The sequence below is a fragment of the Chiloscyllium plagiosum genome, chromosome 21 (assembly GCF_004010195.1).
Source record: "Chiloscyllium plagiosum isolate BGI_BamShark_2017 chromosome 21, ASM401019v2, whole genome shotgun sequence".
Classification (NCBI taxonomy): Eukaryota; Metazoa; Chordata; class Chondrichthyes; order Orectolobiformes; family Hemiscylliidae; genus Chiloscyllium; species Chiloscyllium plagiosum.
The window spans coordinates 1,757,515-1,780,614 of NC_057730.1; the positions used below are offsets into that span (position 1 = coordinate 1,757,515).

General features: G+C 40.3%; 1 protein-coding gene across 3 annotated transcripts in view; it reads left to right on the forward strand.

Annotated features, from left to right (window-relative positions):
- The window catches only part of LOC122560473 (protein tweety homolog 3-like), a 301,083-nt gene extending 287,274 nt beyond the window's left edge, over positions 1-13,809 (forward strand). The window contains exon 15 of one of the 3 annotated variants that reach the window (XM_043711109.1): positions 9,511-9,591. Coding sequence is in view for 1 of the 3 variants with exons in the window: in XM_043711110.1 (XP_043567045.1) it covers positions 9,511-9,576 (66 nt within the window). In the remaining 2 variants the exon portion in view is untranslated. Of the gene's footprint in view, positions 1-9,510 lie in introns of all 3 variants that reach the window. The other 2 variants (XM_043711111.1, XM_043711110.1) reach the window with 2 other exon arrangements.
- The last annotated feature ends 9,291 nt before the right edge of the window (positions 13,810-23,100 follow it).

The window sequence follows — 23,100 nt, forward strand, 5'->3', positions numbered from 1 at the left end:
AAGGCACTCTCCACTACATCAAAGACATGTTGGAAATGACTTCCAGACTACTCCGACTTCTTGACATCATGGTACTCCATAAACCCACCGACACACGAAAACAGCAGCTAATGAACTTGAAAGACTCTATACAAACGAAACTAATGTCATTGATATACCAAATACCTTGCAAGAATTGTAACAAACACTACATTAGTCAAACAGGCAGAAGACTAGCCACCAGGATACATGAACATCAACTAGCCACAAAAAAAAAGACCCACTCTCACTAGTATCCTTACATACAGATGAAGAAGGACACCACTTTGACTGAGACAACACATCCATCCTTGGACAAGCCAAACAGAGACCCGCATGAGAATTCCTAGAAGCAAGGCATTCCAACCGGAACTCTTATTAACAAATACATTGACTTTGATCCCATTTACCAACCTGTTAGAAAATAACAGGAAATGACATCAACCCAAGGAAACCTAAACACATAAATAGAAAGCAGGCCATGCCACCACCCGAAGGCGCACTGATGATGTTACCTACTATGGTGACAAAATGTCTGAAAACTAACCTTGCAGCTCAGCGAGCAAACCTCCATCCAAATGGAAGATTCTGCTGAGCAATTCCTCAATGCCTGGAACCCGCTGAAATTTTTCATTTAAAATTTGAGACTTTAGAGCTTCCAAAGCAATTAAGTAAAATAGAAGATGGAACGGTACAGCACTGAAGCAAGCCATTTGGCCCACCGTGTCTGTACCACGAACAATGCCATTCTAAACTAATTACATCTGCCTCCACATGGTCTGTAAATCTCTATTCCCTGCTTATTCATGTCTTTGTCTGCATTTGCTGTAAAGTATTGTTATCATCTCTGCTTCTTCCACATCTCCTGGCAGCACATTTCAGGCGCAAAAACTTTCCTCACACATCTCCTTTAAACTTTCCCCCTCTTACCTTAAACCTACGCCCCCTAGTATTTGACATTTCCACCCTGGGAAAGAGACTCTGACTATCCAACCTAATCATGCCTCTCATAGTTTAATATACTTCTATCAGGTTACCCCTCAGCCTCCAGTGCTGTACTGAAAGCAATCCAAGTATGTCTAACCTCTCCTTAAAGCTAATACGTTGCAATCCTGGTAAATCTCTTTTGAACCCTCTCCAAAGCCTCTACTTCCTTCCTATGCTGTGGTGACCAGAACTGTACACAGTGCTCCAAATGTGGCCAAACTAAAGTCTTGATATATCTGCAATGTGACTTGCCAACGTTTATACTCAGTGCCCCGACCAATGAAGGCATACGTGCTATATGCCTTCTTTACCACCTTATTCACTTACGTTGCCATCTTCAATAGATTTGGCCTTATAACCCAAAATCGGTCTGTATATCAATGCTCCTAAGAGTCCTATTATTTATTATATGCTTCCTTTTTGCACTGGGCAACCATTTCTTGACTAAACATTCCAACTGGTCTTTATCCTGCTATATCATTTGTAAAACTTTCTGACAATTCACAACTCTACCAATTTTTGTGTTGTTTGAAAAATTACTAATCAGACCACCTACATTTTCATCCAAACCATATCTTTAATAGTACAAATCACATGAAGACAACATCCCCAGCCTTACCCATATCAATTACCTTTGTCACTTCCTCAAAAAACTCAAATCAAATTTATGAGACAAAACTTCCCTTGCATAAAACTATGCTGACTGTCCTTAATAAGTACGTTCTAAAGTCATAGACACCTGCAGCATGGAGATTGGCCCTTTGGGCCAAACTAGTCCATGCCGACCAAAATGTCCATCCACGCTAACCCCATTTCCCTGCATTTGGTCCATATTCTTCTGAACCTTTCCTATCTATGTATTTGTCCAAATGCCTTTAAATGTTAATGTACCCACCTCAACCACTTCCACTGGCAGCTCATTCCATATGCGTACCACCCTCTGTGTAAAAACATTGCCCTCAGGTTCCCACTTATTCTTTGGCCTCTTACCGGAAACTAATGCCCTCTGGTCCATGATCCCCCAACCCTAGGAAAAAGACTGAGTGCATTCACCCTATCCATGCCTCTCATGATCTTATACACTTCTATAAGGTTCCCCCTTATCTTCTGTGCGCGAAAGAAAAAGGTCCTAGCTTGTCCCTTGAGTCTTGGCAACATCATTGTAAATGTTTTCTGTACCTTTTCCAGCTTAATAACCTCCTTCCAAAGCTGAACATAATTCTCCAAGTGCAGTTTCACCAATATCATGCATAACTGTAACATAACTTCCCAACTTCTATACTCCGTGCTCTGACTGATGAAGGCCAGTGTGCCAAAAGCCTTGTTACTGCTCTATCTACCTGTGACTCCACTTTCAGGAAACCGTGTACCTGAACTCCAAGGTCACTCTGTTCCATTATACTCCCTAAGGCCCTACCATTCACCATGAAACTCCTACCTTGATTTGACTTTCCAAAATGCAAGACCTCACACTTATCTCTATTAAACTCCATTTGCCATTTATCAGCCCACTTCCCCAGCTGATCAAGATCCTGCTGCAATTTCTGATAACCTTCCTTGATACCTGTCCATGATACCTTCTATTTTAGTGTCATCTGCAGACTTACTAATCATGCCTCGTACATTCTCATCCAAATCATTGATAGAGGTAACAAACATTAATGGGGCCAGCACTGACCCTTGAGACACTCCACTAGTGTCACGCCTCCAGTCCGACAATCATCCTTCCACTATTACCCTCTGCTTCCTACCAATTGCTGATTGCATAGTCAATTTGACAGATTTTATGCAATCTAACCTTCCAGAGCAGCCTACCATGTGAAACCTTATTAAAGGCCTTACTGAAATCCATATAGACTACATCTACCATCTTGAAAAAGGGTTTTTGAAAAAGAAAGGTTGATTTCTAAAACTTCTTTTCTAATTCAACCAATTCTTTTCCAAATGCGAATAAATCCTATCCCTAAGAATCTTCTCCAATAATTTTCCTACCACTGATGTACGGTTCACCAGCCTATAATTTCCAGATTATTCCCATTGCCCTTAAACAAAGGAAATCATTGCTATTAACCAGTCCTCTGGGACCTTGTGTGTAGCTGAATGGGGTACAGAGATCTCTGCAAAGACCCCAACAATCAATCCCTTGCTATTTTTTAGTATCCCGGGACAGATCCCACCAGACCCTGAGGACTTAGCTACTTTAATGTTTTTCAAGTCACCCAACACCCACTCCTCTTTAATATCAACATGCCCTGGAATATCAACATACCCTTCCCTGATCTTACCATCATCCGTGTACTCCTCCTTGGTGAAAACCATTGCGGGGTACTCATTAAGGACCTCACCCACTTCCTCCAGCAACATGCTTAAATTCCCTACTTTGTCCTTGAGTGGATCTACCTTTCACTAGCTATCCTCTTGCAATAATATACAAATAAAATGCCTTGGGATTTTTCTTAATTTACTTGCCCAGGACATTTCATGGACCCTATTAGCCTCCAGATGCTTGTTGAAGTTCTTTGCTGATTCCTTAATGTTCATCAAGTGCCATTCTGATTTCAGTTTTCTAAACCTTAAATACATTTTATTTTCCTTTTTGACTTGTTTTCAATATCTCTTGTCATCCAGTGTTCTTCAAACTCGTCATCCTTATCTTTCATCCTCATAGGAACGTATTGGTCCTGAACTCTGATCAGCTTCTCACAGGAACATGCTGGTCATAGAGTCATATGGCATGGAAACAGACCCTTCGATCTAACCAGTCCATGCCAACCATAATCCCAAATCAATGTAGTTCCACCTGCTCATGGCCCATATCTCTCCAAACCTTCCTATTCATGTACTTAGCCAAATGTCTTTTAGTGTTGTATTTGTTCTGAACTCTGATCAACAGTTAGTTACTCAGGAACAGTTAAAAGTATGACATACATAATCTAATTTTTCAACGCTTCATACTTCGCATCACCCAGACCCCTTTCAGCATCCCCCCTATTTAAGCTCCTGGAAGCTGACTTGCAACCCTCCATGGTCCTGGCATGATCCAATTTCTCACTCCCCACTCTGCCCACCTGGATCCTTACCCTGACTCACCCCCACCACCACCCATGTGTTTGTTCACCCTCCCAGCACCCTAACCTCACACTTGCGTAATATACTTACTGTTTGGCAGTAGCAGTCAAGTTGGCTGTGAAGACCTTTGTTTCAAAATATAGCAGCTGACTGCTGTGGAAAAAAAGGCATGGTTTACCTTCTGACAGCTTTAAACTACAAAAGAACTGTCAGCATGGCAGTATGGCTCCTACCCATCCAACATCTGAGGGAGATCTGAACAGAATCTCCTCTCAGACATGCAGAGCTCTCTTCTTTAATAGAGTGTCAATCTGTAAAAAATTAGAAAATCTAGCCCAAACTGCTAATTGGCAGCCTTCAAATTGGTCCAACTGTAGTTTGTCATGGAGCGGAGTTCAGTGCACTCAGAGACATCCAAAAGCCTAGAAACAAGCAATATTTGTGTGTGTGTGTGTGTGTGTGTGTGTGTAGGTAAAACTTGAAGCTCTTTAAAAAGAAACTTATGCAAAAAAAAGATGTAGGCCCACCCAATCAGCTGTTGACTTGATGATTAACCAACACTCTGCAGACAACATCATGTCATCACAAAAGAAATCCAAAGAGTTGTGAGAAGGAACTGTATGTATTGTTCCACCCATCATATTTCTGTCAATTGTCTGTCTTATGCATGATTGGGGGATTGAAAGGGGGTTTATGACCCTCTGTGTTAACTCATAGTCAGAATGCAAAATGGCTGACCCCATTACTTACTTTCTCTACATTGATAAAGATTTGTAATGGTACATTGAGTCTTTGAATTCCGTGAGAAGAATTACCTCTAAGATTTTCAAAAATTGAAGTCCTACTGCTCAAAAATAAGCTACTTAAGATGTTCAAATTCATTGCTGCCTTCTTAAGCAGTCCATTGAGGCCAAAGGCTTTCACACCAGAGTATGGGTCTCGAAGTGACTAAACAGTCTGGATGCTGGGTCTGCAAATCCAGCCGCAGGTGTGGGGCATGTGGTGACTGCTGAAGCGAGTCAATGGGATGCTCAGGTTTTCACACACTCCTTCTGCTGTTTGTACTTAACCTTCACTTTGAACCTTTAGAGATGCACATAATTTGTGGGTTTTTTTGTGAATCCTTCTCTCCACCCCAGTTTGGTCTGTCTTGCGTCAGAGATTCCCGTGAGTTGGTTGGGATATATTTCTTTTCAGTGAAATGTTTGAAGATATCTCTGCCCTCCTGTCAACTGTTGGTTTTAGATTAGATTAGATTAGATTCCCTACAGTATGGAAACAGGCCCTTCGGCCCAACCAGTCCACACCGACCCTCCGAAGAGCAACCCACCCAGACCCATTTGCCTCTGACTAATGTACCTAACGCTATGGGCAATTTAGCATGGCCAGTTCAAGATTTAATGAAGGGAGAGAGTTTGTGGAGTCTTGTGCTGGGCATGTAGACCATGTGCAGCTGATTGTCCATAACCAGAGTCTTGATGCTGGCGATGTTGGCCGGACAGAGGACATTGCTATCACGGTGTCTATTCTGCCAACAGATTTGCAAGATTTTGCAGAAATTGCTGGCGATACTTAAGTAGTTCAAGGTCCCTTTTGTGTACAGAAGGTTGGTATCACTACTGTTCTGCAGACTATAAGCTTGATGGTGTTCAGATTCCAGGTATGTCAGTCAGGCTGTTTCCTAAGAGTCTGGACTCTCGACCAGTACTCCTTTATAACTGGCTGGGACATCCTTGTGTTGCATCATGGCTGGTTGAAGTTACCTCAGGAGGGAGAAAGTAAATTTTGAGAGTTTTTCCTTTCAGCTTAATTTGTTGAACTGACCACTTTAACTACTGTGCTGACTGCCGTTTGAAAAAGATAAAGAAAACATTCACCTCTTCTTCAAATTTAGGGAGTAAATGGGCAAACTTCATTACTCTGGTCCTTAAGTCTGAGGTACCTTCAACAATGCCTCCTTCATTGGGCATGTTGGAGTTCTCCCCTTCAGCTTGAGCTACTTCAATTTAAACTCCTTCTTGCTTAACCTTTCTTGGAAGTCAGTCACTTTTGTTTTTGACATTCTTAGCTGCCTCTTTCCTTTTTTTAATATTGGAATTTCAGTCCTAATCTCTGCTGCTCTAATGTTAATTTGTCTGTTTCAGTTTCTCACTTTCTTCTTCTGGATACTTTGCCACCAGTTTTGTCATTTCTGGTTCCCTAACTTTTGGCAGAACTCCACTTCCAAGTGTGAAACTACACCTTTTCATTCTTATAATGACACTGCCTTTAACTTCTCAGATCTGATCTTACCCTGTTCAATAAAAGTACTGATGTCAAATATTAGTACTGAAGACCTAAGAAAGAGAACTTTTAGTATTTATTTAATAGCTACTGAAGGAATAATTTACTTTCCCTATTTCTATTCTATTCTTAATCTGTGGGAATTCTCCCAGATGCCAAGCCCCAATTTAATACCTGGTCACCCTGAGAAAAATGATAAGACCATTGGAAATAAGATCGAGTTAGATTAGACTAGATTCCCTACAGTGTGGAAACAGGCCCTTCAGTCCAACAAGTCCACACCGACCCTCCGAAAAGTAACCCACCCAGACCCATTCCCCTCTGACTAATGCACCTTACATAATGGGCAATTTAACATGGCCAATTCATGTGATCTGCACATCTTTGGACTGTGGGAGGAAACCGGAGCACCCGGAGAAAACCCACGCAGAGAATGTGCAAACTCCATACAGACAGTTGCCCGAGGCTGGAATCGAACCTGGGACCTTGGTGCTGTGAGGCAGCAGTGTTAACCATTGAGCCAGCGTGCCCCCCCCCCAGCTATTTGCCAAACTTTTGCCCACTTCCTTCACCTGTCAATAAAAGATGTGATATCCAGCATATGGTCATACTGCAAAATTAAAAAGGATTAATTTCTTGCATAAAGGACAGTAAAAGAATACACAATTTTGAGTCCTGTGATTGCCTTTGAATTTAAGATTTAAAATAGAGGTCAGGCTGGATTCACTGGTTCTTGGGGGCAATCAGCAGTAGCACATGTAATTATTTAGTAGTTCTCAGTGCTTCTTTGTGATTGTTCCTTTGGGAAACGAGCCAGAATCTTCACAAAAGAGATGGGGGAGGAGAGTTCGCTGCTTCACATGGAGTAATTTCCAGAAGCTTTGGAACCACTCTTGAAATACTGATTCAAGTATGTATTTCCAAGACTGATTTTCAATATTAACCTGTCTGTGACAGCCACGATCGAATGTCTGGTACTTTGTATTTGTCAATATCTTCCTACAGTTGTAATAAATTATGATGCCTTGACTCCATCCCACTATACCCTGGCATCATTCTTTTATTTTCACCTTCAATTTGTGGTATTGCCCACTTAAGTCATTTTGTCTTGTCTCAAACCAATTTGTAACAGTTCCAAAAAGTTGAAATTTAACTTCCAAATATAGGTATAATGTGACGTCTAGTTCATTGAAACATATTGCAGTTAAAATAAATCACTTTGGGCTCTTCAACAAGCTTTCATCCACAATAAAATGAGAAAATAATAATAGCTCCTGGTACTGAGGAATTTGTTAAATTTGTAAACTCAGATAACCTTGTCTCAATTTTCTGACTGCTGAACTAAGTAAATTATTTTGTGATGCTGATTTTATTTGATCTTCGTGTCTGCCTTCTCTGCTCTTTTCTTCTTCCTAACTTTTCTGAAGACCAAAACCAAGGTCCTACTTTAGTATCTCTGACCTGTTTGTCTATCAAATCAAGCCTTTTATAGAAAGGGCACCAGGTTGTTCCTGTGAAAAACACTGAGCATTACCAAAGAAAATTTTAACGGTGAACATTTTTTCCTTGAAATGTCATGCTACCACATTTTAAGCTTCTACAAAGTTGGTTTTTTTTCCACCCTGGAATGTATGACATTGCAAGTGATTTGTTTTGTGAGTATAGTATTTGCTTGAATTTGCTAGGTCGATCTTGTAACTACAGGTGTAACTACAGATGCTGGTGTGAAAACAGATCACCTTTATAAGACACTGAATTCATTACGTATGAGTCAATACTTATTAGTGTGGTCACTGATCTAAGTCAGTTTATTTGTCAATATTTATCAGTACTTTCATATTAATTCCACACGTTTATAGTTTTGTTTCTAGGAGTTTTATTGGAATGAGTGGTAAGTCCTACTTATGATGTCCATGTATAATTATTCGTTCTTGAATTGCAGAGGAGAAACCTCCAGTTCTGTGACATCTTACTTATTTAATTCTTCATTTGTTTTGATGAATTATTAGTAAACTGCACTCTAATAATTTGAAGCACTTTCCCTTAACCATAGTATCTCTGTCAAGTTCGTTATTTCCAGTTATTTCCACAGTTATTTGATCATCATTTTAACACTCCATTTGGTGAGCTACAATTACCGAAGCAAATGTCAGTTGACAGCTTTTCACAGTGTGGAGAATCAATAATGTAATCCTCCTTTTGGATTCTCTATATTTAATGGAACAACAGCTTTTGAATCAGGATCTTCTACTTATTGAATCTTTTCATTTTGTCATTTCCAAAAACAGTCAGCACAAGTATGGGAGAAGGTTGCATGCTGATTGTTGGTGTAAAAACAATTATTGTTTGAGCATATTGTTTGTAGTATCCCTCTTGTTCCTTTTGCCTCCTTTCCCACCCCACTCCACCTCCACTGCACATGCTTATTGAACTATGAAGGTACCTCTATGAATATATTCTGTTGGTATTTGAAAGCTGAACCAATTTGTGGGGCAAGTTGTCCATGCAAGCATCTCAAGATAGTCTCTGCTTGTCTTGTCCTTCTGAGAAAAGTAATTACCAACTTGTGTTCTACTTTCTCTCCTAAGCAGACTTTTATCAAGGCCTTGGTACAATTACTGCCTTTCACTGCCCATTTTAATGAGCATGGTGACACTAAGTACACAACTATATGTGGCTAAACATGTTGTTTCACAAACCTTTTAGTTGCTTATATGACAGTCTCTTGGTTGCATCTGTCCATAATTTCAAACATCTGTGAAGATTGCTATCTGCAAATGTAATGAGTTGAACTTGGATGTTATGGCTTGAGAGCCAAATACCTCGCCACAAACAGGCCTGAAACTAACAGCATCCACTAAGACTTGAGGAGAAAAGGAAAAAACTGGAACTTCTGCTTGTCCAATGCCACTAATACAGTTTTACTAACTTAATGAGAACAGCACTATTCTATCAGTTGTACATCATCTTGGTGGTTAAGGCAATATTCAGAATGATGCCTCAGAGAGGCTGGGTTGTTGGTTCTTTGAATTGTGCTAATTTGCAACCCATGAATTGAGGGAAATTGTATTTTTATGAAGGTGATATAGATGTGCATCAAGTTTACACAGTATTTAATATCTTGTTAACTTGGACTCTCCTATTTCCTCACAGTACTCGAACAGCATGAGAGCCAAATACCTCGCCACAAACAGGCCTGAAACCAACAGCATCCACTAAGACTTGAGGAGAAAAGGAAAAAACTGGAACTTCCGCATGTCCAATGCCACTAATACAGTTTTACTAACTTAATGAGAACAGCACTATTCTATCAGTTGTACAGCAAAAGTAGATTAGTGGTTACTAGGAATGAATAATTTTGCCAAACTAAATTGTGGTAAGACTGCATAGAAGATGTGTACCATCAGATTTGTAGATGCTGCACAACCTTATCAGTCCCAATATTGCATTTTACATCATTCCAGTTTGCTTCAATTTAAGGTTCTCTCATTTCTATATTGCAACAGGGATGCCAGGGTATATAGGTGCACCAGTCTATCACCATGAACAAAACCACGATAAAATGTGTCAGGTTGTTTTCACATTGTAATAATTGTAAAGCGCACCATTCGCTGTAGATCAATAAACAATAATTCAGAACAAGACAATGTTTTTATTTATCTGGATAAGTTCACAAGAGGATATGCCAACATATTAACAGAAGCAATGATGATATTATTTGTTTGTGATTGCCAAAAGTGCAAAGTATTGTGGCGTCCCTAAGATTTTGAAAGAGGAATGTGGAGAGACATTACAGAATTAATGGTGAAGCCTGTGGTCTTTTAGGTTCAATGTGGTTGTAATATTACTTCTAACCACTTTTAAGTTGAAATAATGGGGATGATACCTGTGAAGAGGGTATTTATTACCACAGGGAGTTGTGCAAAATATTGGGAAAATGCACTAAATCACCTCTGAAAGCCAGCAAAATGTAGGTCACTGATCAGTAATCAACATGGCTAATCTGATTTTTGTTATCACTGAAAATGCATGTCTTCTGGATTAGAAACTGTTTCTAATCTTTGAAAAAAATCAGATCAAAAAATTTCCCGTCCTGGCAAGTGCATGTTTTCAGTATTTCTTGATAAGTATTTTAATCTGTTGCACATAAGATCCTTCAGTACTCTTTTTTTTAATTTTGTTTTTTTTAATTTTTAAACAGTAGACGCAGTACCTATAGTTTAGCTACTGTTTTTATTAGTTGTATTTAAGGTGCAATTTCTTGTGCTTTAACTTGCACAGTCATTTTTTATACATCAGTTTATCTGATTTTAATTGGCTCAAAGTTGTACATTGCTGGAAACATATCAATGTATCTAACCACATGAGGATGAAGCATCCTTGCAGATTATAGAATAGCTGCATTTCCTCTAAGTCTCAGTTTTGTGGAATATTACAAGGTTTAAGTAGTACTGTATGATAACAAGAATTGAATTATTTACTTTTACTGGATAAATTATAGCCTTTAAAACTTTTTCCTCACTACTTATTGCAGTCTTGGGGGTGGAAAAAGAGTAACCACAAGCCTGAATCATGACAATCCACCGTTCGGTGATTCTGCTGATGTTTAACGATGGTGCTGTTTAACAATCTAATCAGCTGCTTAAAGAACACAATGTGGCAGTTCTGTCATTCAGATTCAGAATGAAACATTCCAACTTTGATTTTGTGTAGTGTCAAAAGGAATTAAAATGCTCAAATTTTAAGTAAGAATTCTAACTTCTGGAAGATTCTTTCAGAAAAATAAATCACTTTCTACTTCAATGTTCTTGACAGCTGAGCAATAACATGTCACAGATTTCACTTAAACCTGAATGAAACATTCCAAATGTCTAACTTCTGAACCAACTCTATGTTTAATATGTTCTTGTGCAAAGTATTCAAAATGTGAATTAATTTTAATGATACCACAGCTGCAGGAAGATTTGGTTTTTCTCCTAACATTTAGATATTAAATCTAAAGAGTAATCTATACTTGGAGACTATAGTGCTGCTGTTAGATTTCCAGAATCTCGTGGATTAAATTCTGAGAAAAAAAAACAAATTAGGAACACTTATTGTGTATGCCAGAATGAATAATTTGAATGTTGATATTTTAAAATCCTTTTTTGGGAAGAATTGTTCGATAACCTGCAACAAATTTAACCATGTTTAACCACTTGATACCCAGTTCTATTACTTTTTGTTTGCAGTCTTGATCATGCTAACCAAAGTGGAGCATTTCTAATGTAGATTTGAAACATCTAGTGATTTGTTATCCACCAAAGTGAAATCTGGAATTGAAATTCATGAAATTTGTCCAAGTAATTGAAGTACAAACATTAGTTTTCACTGCTGTAAATCTTGTGTTTTACATCATCATCTGCTTTGGTTTCCATAGTCTTCCCTCCAGTTCTATGATGAGGCATTGCTTTGCCCAGCTACCACCAACCAATGTTCTCCTATGTAGGTCTCTGCCTTGCAGTCTGATTCAGCTTTTCAGAAACTGAATGGTTATGCACAAACGTTTGCTACAACACTGACACTTGTCCTGAATTAGAGTGACGCACCCTCAAATTGTGCTTCAAAAAATAAACTGAGCCACATTCTGCGGCAGCAAGATATAGTTCTTCACTATAAAAGCAATGTCTAAATTTCACTATTGATAAATATAAAACAAAACTCACAGGAAATGTATTAGTTGTATATTACTTGGAAGTTGGGGAAGGGAATTATGAAGAATGAGCTTGAATTCGGTGTATACTGGGATTTATAAAGTTTTCTTTTTGTTTTGGAAATTTTGTCCATTGAGCAACATACTGGACAGGTTTTCCACTTCATTCAGCTGAGCCTGACTTGTTCTCTGCAGGATAATCAAGAGAAGATTGGTGTATTCAACTGCAAGAATGCACTTGTTCTTGACCATTTTCAGAAGCACAATCTCGCTTTAATTCTGTGAAACGTGGGTTTCCACAGTTTATCTTTTTACACCTTGGAAAGCACATATCAACCATGCAACCTTGAAAATGTGAATGCTGGAGACACTTGGGTGTAAACATTGACCATCAACCTGGACCTTGTGGTGATTGTAAGATATTTGCTGTGAATTTCCTAAGCATTGCAGGTTTAACCTTGTAGTGCCATACTCTTTATGTAGTACTTAATGTGTATTCTTGCTAGCATGGGGACTCAAGTTCTGATAGATGTTTGAATTTCCAACCAGCATTTCATTTTGCCAAGTTCAATTTCAAATGAACATGTTAATTTGTGACTGTGGCTAATTGAAATTTCGAACAAAATTCATAAGATATGTGGCTGTTTGCCCTGCATTTAAATATATTTTGTCACTAACTAACTGTACAAAAATGAGTGGAAAATAATAGGTTTGCTAGTAAAAGGATCTATTTTCAAAAGGCCTTAAGGTTGACTGCTGATACGAGATTGGAATTGGTGTAGCCAAAGAAGGCTTGGGTTATTTGATATTGGCTTTGTTTTTACAAGGTTGCAGAGTGACATGATGTGCCTTTATTGGGTGATGTTTTTGCTCACTAGTTACATTGAATGTGAAACCTGCCATTACAGCAATGATGGAATTGTTACATTTAGTACAAAGTGATGATTGCACAGAAGTTGATTGATTTTTAAGCTTAAGCGTAAAAGCTTTGTCCCAGTGCAGCCACAGTTCAGCCCATTCAATTTTTCCTGCATTTCCCCTGTCCAGCAATACTCATTTGTTTACACTAAACTTTCTTTTTAAAAGAGGCTTATTTTTATTTCAATCTAGCTCTTTAGTTTCATTTAGTTCCAACAAAAAAATTTATCTGGAATTTTCTTTCACACATTGGTGAATTACATCTGAAATGATTGGAAAATGCTGGTGGGTGAAACTTAACAATTTGAGTCCTGTATAATCGATTTAGTTACATTGTGAATCAGAGTTACTCTGTTGTATTAGTGTGACAATCCTTAAATGTTTTAATAGAAATTTTATCATTTGTAGAAAGGTATATCTGTGAATGAATATCTTGTGCACGAACAATGGGGCATTGATTGGTGAAATGTAATTTGCCTTTTAATGCAATTTTTTAACCATTTCAGATTATTTGTTGTGTAACATACAGCTTTAACTTTTACTTAATATGTAACTTAAAACCAGTAATTGTAGTATTTAGCACTAGTGTAGTTTTGTGGAGCCTGTTTTTAAAACAGCATTTTCATTTAAGAGAAATGATTGAATGATCCTGTGTACTATTGCTCTTTTTATTATTTTTGCTAAAAATTGCTCCAGCTCTTAATAGATTTATAACATTTAAAAAAAAATGAAATCTTTTCTTTCCAATGAGTAAAATGTTGTAAATGTCAAACCTGTGGTTTTCATGAGCTTGACCTCAATGTTTTCAAAATTAAAACTAATAAAGTTTGTTGGACTTGCCAGTTGTACTTGGGTCATTTATCCCGGTTCTATCAAATTAATAAAATGATTATACTTGGGCAACTTCTCCTTCTAGAACTACTTGTATTCTGATATTTTCAATCAGTCTGGGGTGTGATGTGGCTTAAGTTGTTCTTCAAAAGCATTTCTTGAGACTCCATCCATCCCTTAACAGAACAAGCTGTAATAGGGCACCATCTGTTTCAAGATTCCCTAACTGTCACTACCTCTGCTTTGAGTGTGGAAGAATGGCGGGGGTCTAAATTGTGGACCATTGTGGTCAGAAGCCCGGTGGGCTTCCTTTACTGCATGGACTGGAGCTCTTTAATGTCAACTAAGTATGGCCAACAAACATATGCCTTTTCAGCAATGTCAGATGAAAAAATAAATGCTTGGGCGTATGTCATTCCCATTTGCTCCATTGGAGGAATATTCTGCCCAGACACTAATTTACCTCCTCAATCTCTAGACATGTATAAATTGAACTAAACTGACTTGGCTTCAACCGTTAGGAGCAGTAGTATGTTACAAATCTCCTCTTTCTGTGTTTCAACTTTAGCAGAGAAATTAATACTAGAAGCAGCAACCTATGCAAAGCTCTAAGTATTGAAACGTTACCCCCTACTAAGGGCTAAAATTAATGTAACATCTTGGGAGACCAATTACACAAAACCCACAATTTGCAGATTGCCAAAAATGGTTGAGAGGAGTTACAGGGAGGTAGTCACACCTCAGATACAAGAAGAACATAGATGATTACCGTCAGTGGACGGAAAGGGAGCCGGGAGGCAGTTCAGGGTTCCCCTGTGGCCGTTCTCCTCAACAGCAAGTATACTGTTTTGGAGACTGTTGGGGTGGGGACTTACCATGGATAAGCCATGGGGTACAGGTCTCTGACACAGAGTCTGTCCCTGTTGCTCAGAAAGGAATTGGGGAAGAAGAGCAAAGCATTAGTCATAGTTAAGGGGACAGATAGGAGGTTCTGTGGGAACGAGAGACACTCAATTGGTGTGTTGCCTCCCAGGTGCCAGAGTCCATGATGTCTCTGATCATGTTTTCAGGATCCTTGAGGGGGAAGGGGTGCAGCCCCAAATCATGGTCCATAAATGCACCAACGACATAGATAGGAAGAGAGATTTAAGGCAGAAACTTGAGCTAGAGTGGAAGCTTAGAGTTAGAATATTTTATCTCTGATTTGTTGCCCGTGCCACGTGCTCGCAAAGCGAGGAATAGGGAGAGAGAGAGGAGTTGAACATGTGGCTACAGGGATGGTGCAGGAGGGAGGGTTTTGGATTCCTGGATAATTGGGGCTCATTCTGGTAGGTGGGAACTCTACAAACAGGATGGTCTACATCTGAACCAGAAGGGCAGGAGGAAGGGGTGGAATTTGCTAATGCTCTTTGGGAGGGTTTAAACTAATTCAGCAGGGGGATGGAACCTGAATTGTAACTGCAGTATGCAGGAGCTTGAGAGTAGTGATGTCAGAAATATGGTTTCAAGGTCTTGAGTGCACCGGCAAGCAGGAAGGTGATTTGAAATGTGTTTACGTCAACGCCAGGAGCATCTGGAATCAGGCGGATGAACTGGTACCTGGGATTTCGATTTTGTGGCCATTGCGAAGACATGGATAGAGCAAGGACATGAATGGTTCTGGGATTTAGATGTTTCAGTAAGAACAGAGAAGATGGTAAAAGAGGGGGAGGTGTGGTATTGTTAGTCAAGGACAGTATTATGGTGACAAAAAGGACTTTTGAGGACTCGTCTACTGAGGTAGTATGGGGTGAGGTTAGAAACAGGGAAAGAGAGGTCACCCTGTTGGAAATTTTTATAGGCCTCCACATAGTTCCAGAGATGTAGAGGAAAGGATAGCAAACATATTTCTCAATAGGAGCGAGAGTAACAGGGTGTTGTTATGGGGGACTTTAACTTTCCAAATATTGACTGGGAATACTATAGTTCAAGCACTTTAGATGGGTCAGTTTTTGTCCAATGTGTGCAGGAGGGTTTCCTGACAAAGTATGTCGACAGGCCAACAAGGGGCGAGGCCACATTAGATTTGGTACTCGGTAATGAACCTGGCCAGGTGTTAGATTTGGAGGTAGGTGAGCACTTTGGTGAAAGTGACCACAATTTGGTTATGTTTACTTTAGTGATGGAAAGGATAGGTGTATACCACAGGGCAAGTGTTGTAGCTGGGGGAAAGGCAATTGTGATGTGAATATGCAAGATTTAGGATGCACAGAATGGGGAAGGAAACTGCAGGGAAGTGCAAAATTGAAATGTGGAGATTATTCAAGGAACAGCTATTGCATGTCCTTGATAAGATTGTACCTGTCAGGCAGGGAGGAAGTTGTCGAGCGAGGGAGCCGTAGTTTGCTAAAGAAGTTGAAGCTCTTGTCAAGCAGAAAAAGAAGACTTATGTTAGGATGAGATATGAAGGCTCAGTTACGGCGCTTGAGAGTTACAAGGTAGCCAGGAAAGGCCTAAAGGAAGAGCTAAGAAGAGCCAGAAGGGGACATGAGAAGTAATTGGCAGATAGGATCAAGGAAAACCCTAAAGCTTTCTATAGGTATATCAAGAATAAAAGAATGACGAGAGTAAGATTAGGGCCAATCAAGGATAGCAGTGGGAAAATGTGCGTGGAGTCCGAGGAGAAGTACTAAATGAATTTTTTTTGTCAGTATTCACACTAGAAAAAGATGATGTTGTCGAAGAGAATACTGAGATACAGGCTACTAGACTAGATGGGATTGAGGTGCACATGGAGGAGGTGTTAGCAATTCTGGTAAGTGTGAAAACAGATAAGCCCCCTGGGCCGGATGAGATTTATCCTCTGATTCGCTGGGATGGGAGAGAGGAGATTGCAGTGCCTTTGGCTTTGGACTTTATACTGTCATTGTCTGCAGGAATAGTGCCAGAAGACTGGAGGATAGCAAATGTCCCCTTGTTCAAGAAGAGGGGTACAGACAACCCTGGTAATTATAGACCAGTGATCCTTTAGTTGTGGGTAAAGTGTTGGAAAAGGTTACAAGAGATAGAATTTATAGTCATCTGGAAAGGAATAAATTGATTAGGAATAGTCAACATGGTTGAGTGAAGGGTTGGTCATGCCTCACAAATCTTATTGAGTTCTTTGAGAAGGTGACCAAACAGGTTGATGAGGGCAAAGCGATTGATGTATATATGGATTTCAGTAAGGCATTTGATAAGGTTCCCCACAGTAGGCTATTGCACCAAATATGGAGGCATGGGATTGAGGGTGATTTAGTGGTTTGGATCAGAAATTGGCTAGCTAAAAGGAGACAGAGAGTGGTGGTTGATGGGAAATGTTCATCCTGGTGTTCAGTTACTGGTGGTGTACCACACAGATCTGTTCTGTGGTCACTGCTGTTTGTCATTTTTATAAATGACCTGGATGAGGGCGTAGAAACACAGGTTAGTAAATTTGCAGATGACATGAAGGTCAGTGGAGTTGTAGATAGTGCTGAAGGATGTTGCAGGTTACAGAGAGACACAAATAATCTGCAGAGCTGGGCTGAGAGGTGGCAAATGGAGTCTAATGTGGAAAAGTGTGAGGTGATTCACTTTGGAAGGAGTAACAGGAATGCAGAGTACAAATGGTAAGATTGTTGGTAGTGTAGATGTGCAGATATATCCCGGAAAGTTGCCACCCAGGTTTGTAGGGCTATTAAGAAGGCATATGGTGTGTTAGTTTTTACGAGTAGACAGATTGAGTTTCAGAGCTGTGAGGTCATGCTGCAGCTGTACAAAACTCTGATGCGGCTGCATTTGGAGTATTGTGTACAGTTCTGGTCACTCATTATTGGAAGGACATGGAAGGTTTGAAAAGGGCTCAGAGAAGATTTACTTGGATGTTGCCAGGTATGGAGGGAAGATGTAATGAGGAAAGGCTGAGGGACTTGAGGCTGTTTTCATTAGAGAGAAGAAGTTTGAGAGGCGACTTAATTGAGACATAAAAGATAATCAGAGGGTCAGATAGGGTGGACAGTGACAGCCATTTTCCTCGGATGTGATGGCTATTACAAGGGCACATAGCTTTGAATTGAGGAGTGATAGATATAGGACAGGTTTCAGAGGTAGTTTTTTACTCAGAGTAGTCTGGCCGTGGAATGCTCTGCCTGTAACAGTAGTAGACTCGCCAACTTTAACGGCATTTCAGTGGTCATTGGATTGACATATGGATGAAAATGGAGTAATGTAGATTAGATGGGCTTCACAGGTGAGCGCAACATCAAAGGCTGAAACGCCTGTACTGCGCTGTGATTTTTTTTAAAGATTAGATTAGATTAGATTCCCTACAGTGTGGAAACAGGCCCTTTAGCCCAACAAGTCCACACCGACCCTCCAAAGAGTAATCCACCCAGACCCATTTCTCTCTGACTAATGCACCTAACACTAGATAGACAATTTAGAACAGGCAGCATCTAGGGAACAGGAGAATCGACGTTTCGGGCATTAGCCCTTCTTCAGGAATTCCTGAAGAAGGGCTAATGCCCGAAACGTCGATTCTCCTGTTCCCTAGATGCTGCCTGACCTGCTGCGCTTCTCCAGCAACACATTTCCATCTCTGATCTCCAGCATCTGCAGACCTCATTTTCTCTTCAGACAATTTAGAACAGCCAATTCACCTGGCCTGTGGGTGGAAACAGGAGCACCCAGAGGAAACCCATGCAGACACGGGGAGAATGTGCAAACTCCACACAGACAGTCGCCCAAGGCTGGAATTGAACCTGGGTCCCTGGCGCTTTGAGGCAGCAGTGCTAACCACTGAGCCACTGTGACACCCAATGTTCTCTGTTCTATGTTCTACATTAGTGAACAAGATGGACTTTTCCTGATTATTAACAATCCCACTAGGCTATCACTTCCCCCATAATATTCATGGGAGATTTGTCAAAATCAGTTTAGTTGCTCAGAAGGCAATCATGCTCATCACTATACCACCATCACAGGTATGTAGTTTCCCTGCTTTTGTGGTCTTATAGAATATAGAACAGTATAGCACAGTACAGACCCTTCGGCCCACGATGTTGTACCGAGTACTTATCTTAATCTAAGATCAACCTAACCTACACACCCTTCAATTTACTGCTGTCCATTTGCCCTAGTCTCTCTGACTCTACTGCTACCTCTTGCACTATTCCATGCACCCACCACTCTGTCCATAAAGAATCTACCTCTGACATCTCCCCTAAGTTTTCCTCCAATCTTCGTTCTTCTCTCCAGTGTGAAAAGCCCTAGCTCACTCAACATCTCTTCATAAGACAAGCCCTCCAATCCAGGCAGCATCTTGCTCAATCACCTCTGCACACTATCTAAAGCATTTACATCTTTCCTAGAACAGACCAGAACTGGACACAATATTCCAAGTGTGGGCTAACCAGGGTTTTATTTTATTTTATTTTTAGCCCCACACTACTGCCTAACTGCAGTAGTGATTACCAGGGTTTTATAGAATTGCAGCTTAACAACACGGCTCTTAAACTCAATTCCCCCTGTTAATGAAAGCCAAAACACCATACGCCTTCTTAACAACCCTATCAACTTGGGTGGCAACTTTGAGGGATCTATGTACATGGACCCCAAGATCCTGCTGTTCCTCCATATTGCCAAGAATCCTGCCTTTAACCCTGTATTCAGCATTCAAATTCAATTGTCCAAAATGAATCACTTCACATTTATCCAGGTTGAACTCCATCTGCCACTTCTCAGCCCAGCTCTGCATCCTGTCAATGTCTTGTTGTAGCTTGCAACAGTCCTCAATACTATCTACACACCACTGACTCTTGTGTCATCGGCGAACTTTCCAATTCTTCATCCAAGTCATTTATAAAATCTACAAAGGGCAGAGGCCAAAAAAACAAATCTGTGGGGCACCACTGATCCCGACCTCCAGGCGGAATACTTTTCATCCACTACCATTCACTGTCTTCTTTCAGCCAGACAGCCAAATTTCCCTTTATCCCATGCCTTCTAACTTTCCATATGAGCCTACCACGGGGAACCTTATCAAATGCTTTACTGAAATCCATATACACCACATCTACTGCTCAACCTTCGTGAACTTGTCCCATCACATCCTCAACTATACTTTCAAGGGTTTGGTCATGGGTTCCTATTGGGTTGGCCTATGTTTATAGTCAAAATACTGCAGTTTTTTGCAGGATTGGTGACCAGAAGACTTCCCCACTCTTACTGCCTGCTGTCAGATGTAATCAAAAGACTTACAGGCAGATGGTCAACCCGACGAATCACATTGCGTATCCACTTTCCAAGGCCAACAAGTCCTGATGTGGAACTCGTGTAGAGTTCCTGGCCCAGAGGTAATAACACAACCCAGTGCACTGCATAAATTCCAGCTCTTATTCTCGATGCTTCTCTTAATGAAACTCAGGATTCTGTGTGCATTTTGAACAACATTCAGAATCTGTCTAGCCATCTTCAGAGACTTAAGAGTTAATGCCGAGATTTATTTGTTCCTGCAACCCTTTTAAATTCCAACATTTTGTTTAAATTTCCTCACATTATTCTTTCTAATAAATGTGTCATGCTTCTCTGCATTAAACTTTACTTGACAAATCTGCCCATTTTCACCAGTCTGCAGTCTCCTGACACTTACTATCTAGATCATTGTTCCTGACTTTTGTATGGGTTCTTCGGGTTTTCATGCAAGTTCAGACAAAATGTCTTCATTATTATTTGTGGTTACACTGTACATGATGATAAAGAGCAGGCATTTCCAAATGATATAGGAGCCCAGTACCAGAACAGGAATACATGACCTTTGATGTCACAGTGACATCACTGTTACCACAGAGGCCCCTAGATAGAATCATTAAAAAGCCTCTCACTAAATGAAGCACTACACACACCCAATCCCTAACCTGCCTGCACATTGGGCCCAATTCATGGTGTAAGGCTTCTGCCCCTTGTCCTGCAAACTCTGAATAACATTCTTTGCTTCGTCTTCTGTCATTGCTTATCTATGTTCTGTCTCTCAGTTGTAAGTCAGGGGTTGTAATATTCTGGAATTTCCTTCCTAAATCCTCAGCTTGCCGTTTTTCTGGTTTCAGCCATCTTCACTGACATGACCCTTGTCAATCAGCCTTGTGGGTTTTGTTGCCAATGGGCTTTAGGAGGTCAATGCTGCACTACAGAGAGACTGCACCTTTAGGCTGTACTGTCAATACTCTGGAGTCCCAGTAAACCCTTATTTACAAACTAATGTGCAGAATAATGCCCTCTGTGTTCCAGCTCTCTATTATAATTTGTTCCATTCTCTGAATCTTAATAACATGTGACTGCTGATAGCGATCATATACATTGTATTCTTAACTTGTGCATTCTTTATGTATTCATCTCACTTAAATGTATTTCCTCTTCTGCATTAACATTATTTTAACATCTTTAAAATATTTTCGTTCAAACCATTCCCCCTGCCCTCATCCTGTTTCAAAGTCCGATTGTGCCTTTGTCGACTCCTTATAGCTAACCCTGACCTTGTACAGGTACACATTATTGATGAACATAGGTCTTCCACCATTTTTCATTATGTACCTCATTCTGTGAGGTTGTCGATGCAAGTCTATTCTCAAGATTCTATATTTCACAGTAATTATATTGCTTTGTTTTCACTGCTTTATGGAATTTTCTGCATCCAACAGGTAGAATCCTGCCAGACCTGCTGAGTTCCTCTCGCCCTTTGTTTCAGATTTGTACTAACCACAACATTTTGCTTTTACTTCAGTGCCTTTCAGTTTCTTCTGTATATTCGCACTCGAGCATGGTTGTTTTGCTTTCTGAGGATTGTGCTCACTGATTTCCTGTCCTTGATCCAAACACGCTGGCTTGGTACCAAAGCTGACAAAGATTTTGCTCTGTACCTGGAATTATACCAATCCTTTACTTTCCATTTGTGGTCTTTCATGGTTTATCTTGCTTTCTTGATATGTTGAGAGATGATATTTGCACTGAGGGTTTTCTGTCCTAATGGAATTTTGCCTTTCAACCTTTTCTCCAAGAACATGATGATTATTATGATGATTATTAGTGACTTTTGAGAAGATTTGTAGCTCAGGTTAAGGATCTGGATGTATGTTTGCTCACTGAGCTGTAAGGTTCGGTTTCAGATGTTTCATCACCATGTTAGGTAATATCATCAGTGAGCCTCCAGTGAAGAGCTGGCATTACATCCTGCTTTCTATTTGTGTGTTTAGGTTTCCTTGGGTTGGTGATGTCATTTCCCATGTTGATGTAATTTCCTGTATTTGGTGATGTCATTCCCTGTTCTTTTTTCCCTCGGGGGAGGAAGTTGGGTTCCAAGTCAATGTGTTTATTGATAGAGTTTCGATTGGAATGCTGTACTTCTAGGAATTCTCATGTGTCTCTCTGTTTGGCTTATCCTAGGATTGATGTGTTGTCCCAGTCGAAGTGGTGTCCTTCCTCATCTGTATATAAGGATACTAGTGAGACTGGGTCATATCTTTTTGTGGCTAGTTGTTGTTCATGTATCCTGGTGGCTAGTTTTCTGCGGGTTTGTCCGATGTAGGGTTTGTTACAGTTCTTGCAAGGCATTTTGTAAATGACGTGTGTTTTGCTTGTTGTCTGTACAGTGTCTTTTAAGTACATGAGCTGCTGTTTTAGTGTATTGGTGGGTTTGTGGGCTACCATGATGGCAAGAGGTCTGAGTAGTCTGGCAGTCATTTCCAAGATGTCTTTGTTGTAGGGGAGAGTGACTAGGGTTTCTGGATGTGTTTTGTCTTCTAGTTTGGGTTTGTTGCTGAGAAATCTGCAGGCTGTGTTCATTGGGTACCCATTCTTTTTGAATACACTTGTAGAGGTGATTTTTCTCTGCTCTGCGTAGTTCCTCTGTGCTGCAGTGTGTGGTGGCTCATTGAAATAGCGTCCTAATGCAGCTTCGTTTGTGGGAATTGAGATGATTACTTCTGTAGTTCAATATTTGGTCCGTATCTGTTGTTTTCCTGTACACGCTGGTTTGAAGTTCCCCATTGGCAGTTCGCTCTAATGTGACATCGAGGAATGTGAGGAAAGAGATCACTCTGAGACGGGTACAGCTGAGAACAGAAGTGAGTCAAACAGTCAGGGCAGGCAGGGACAAGGTAGGACTAATAAATTAAACTGCATTTATTTCAATGCAAAGGGCCTAACAGGGAAGGCTGATGAACTCAGGACATGGTTAGGAACATGGGACTGGGATATCATAGCAATTACAGAAACATGGCTCAGGGATGGGCAGGAGTGTCAGCTTAATT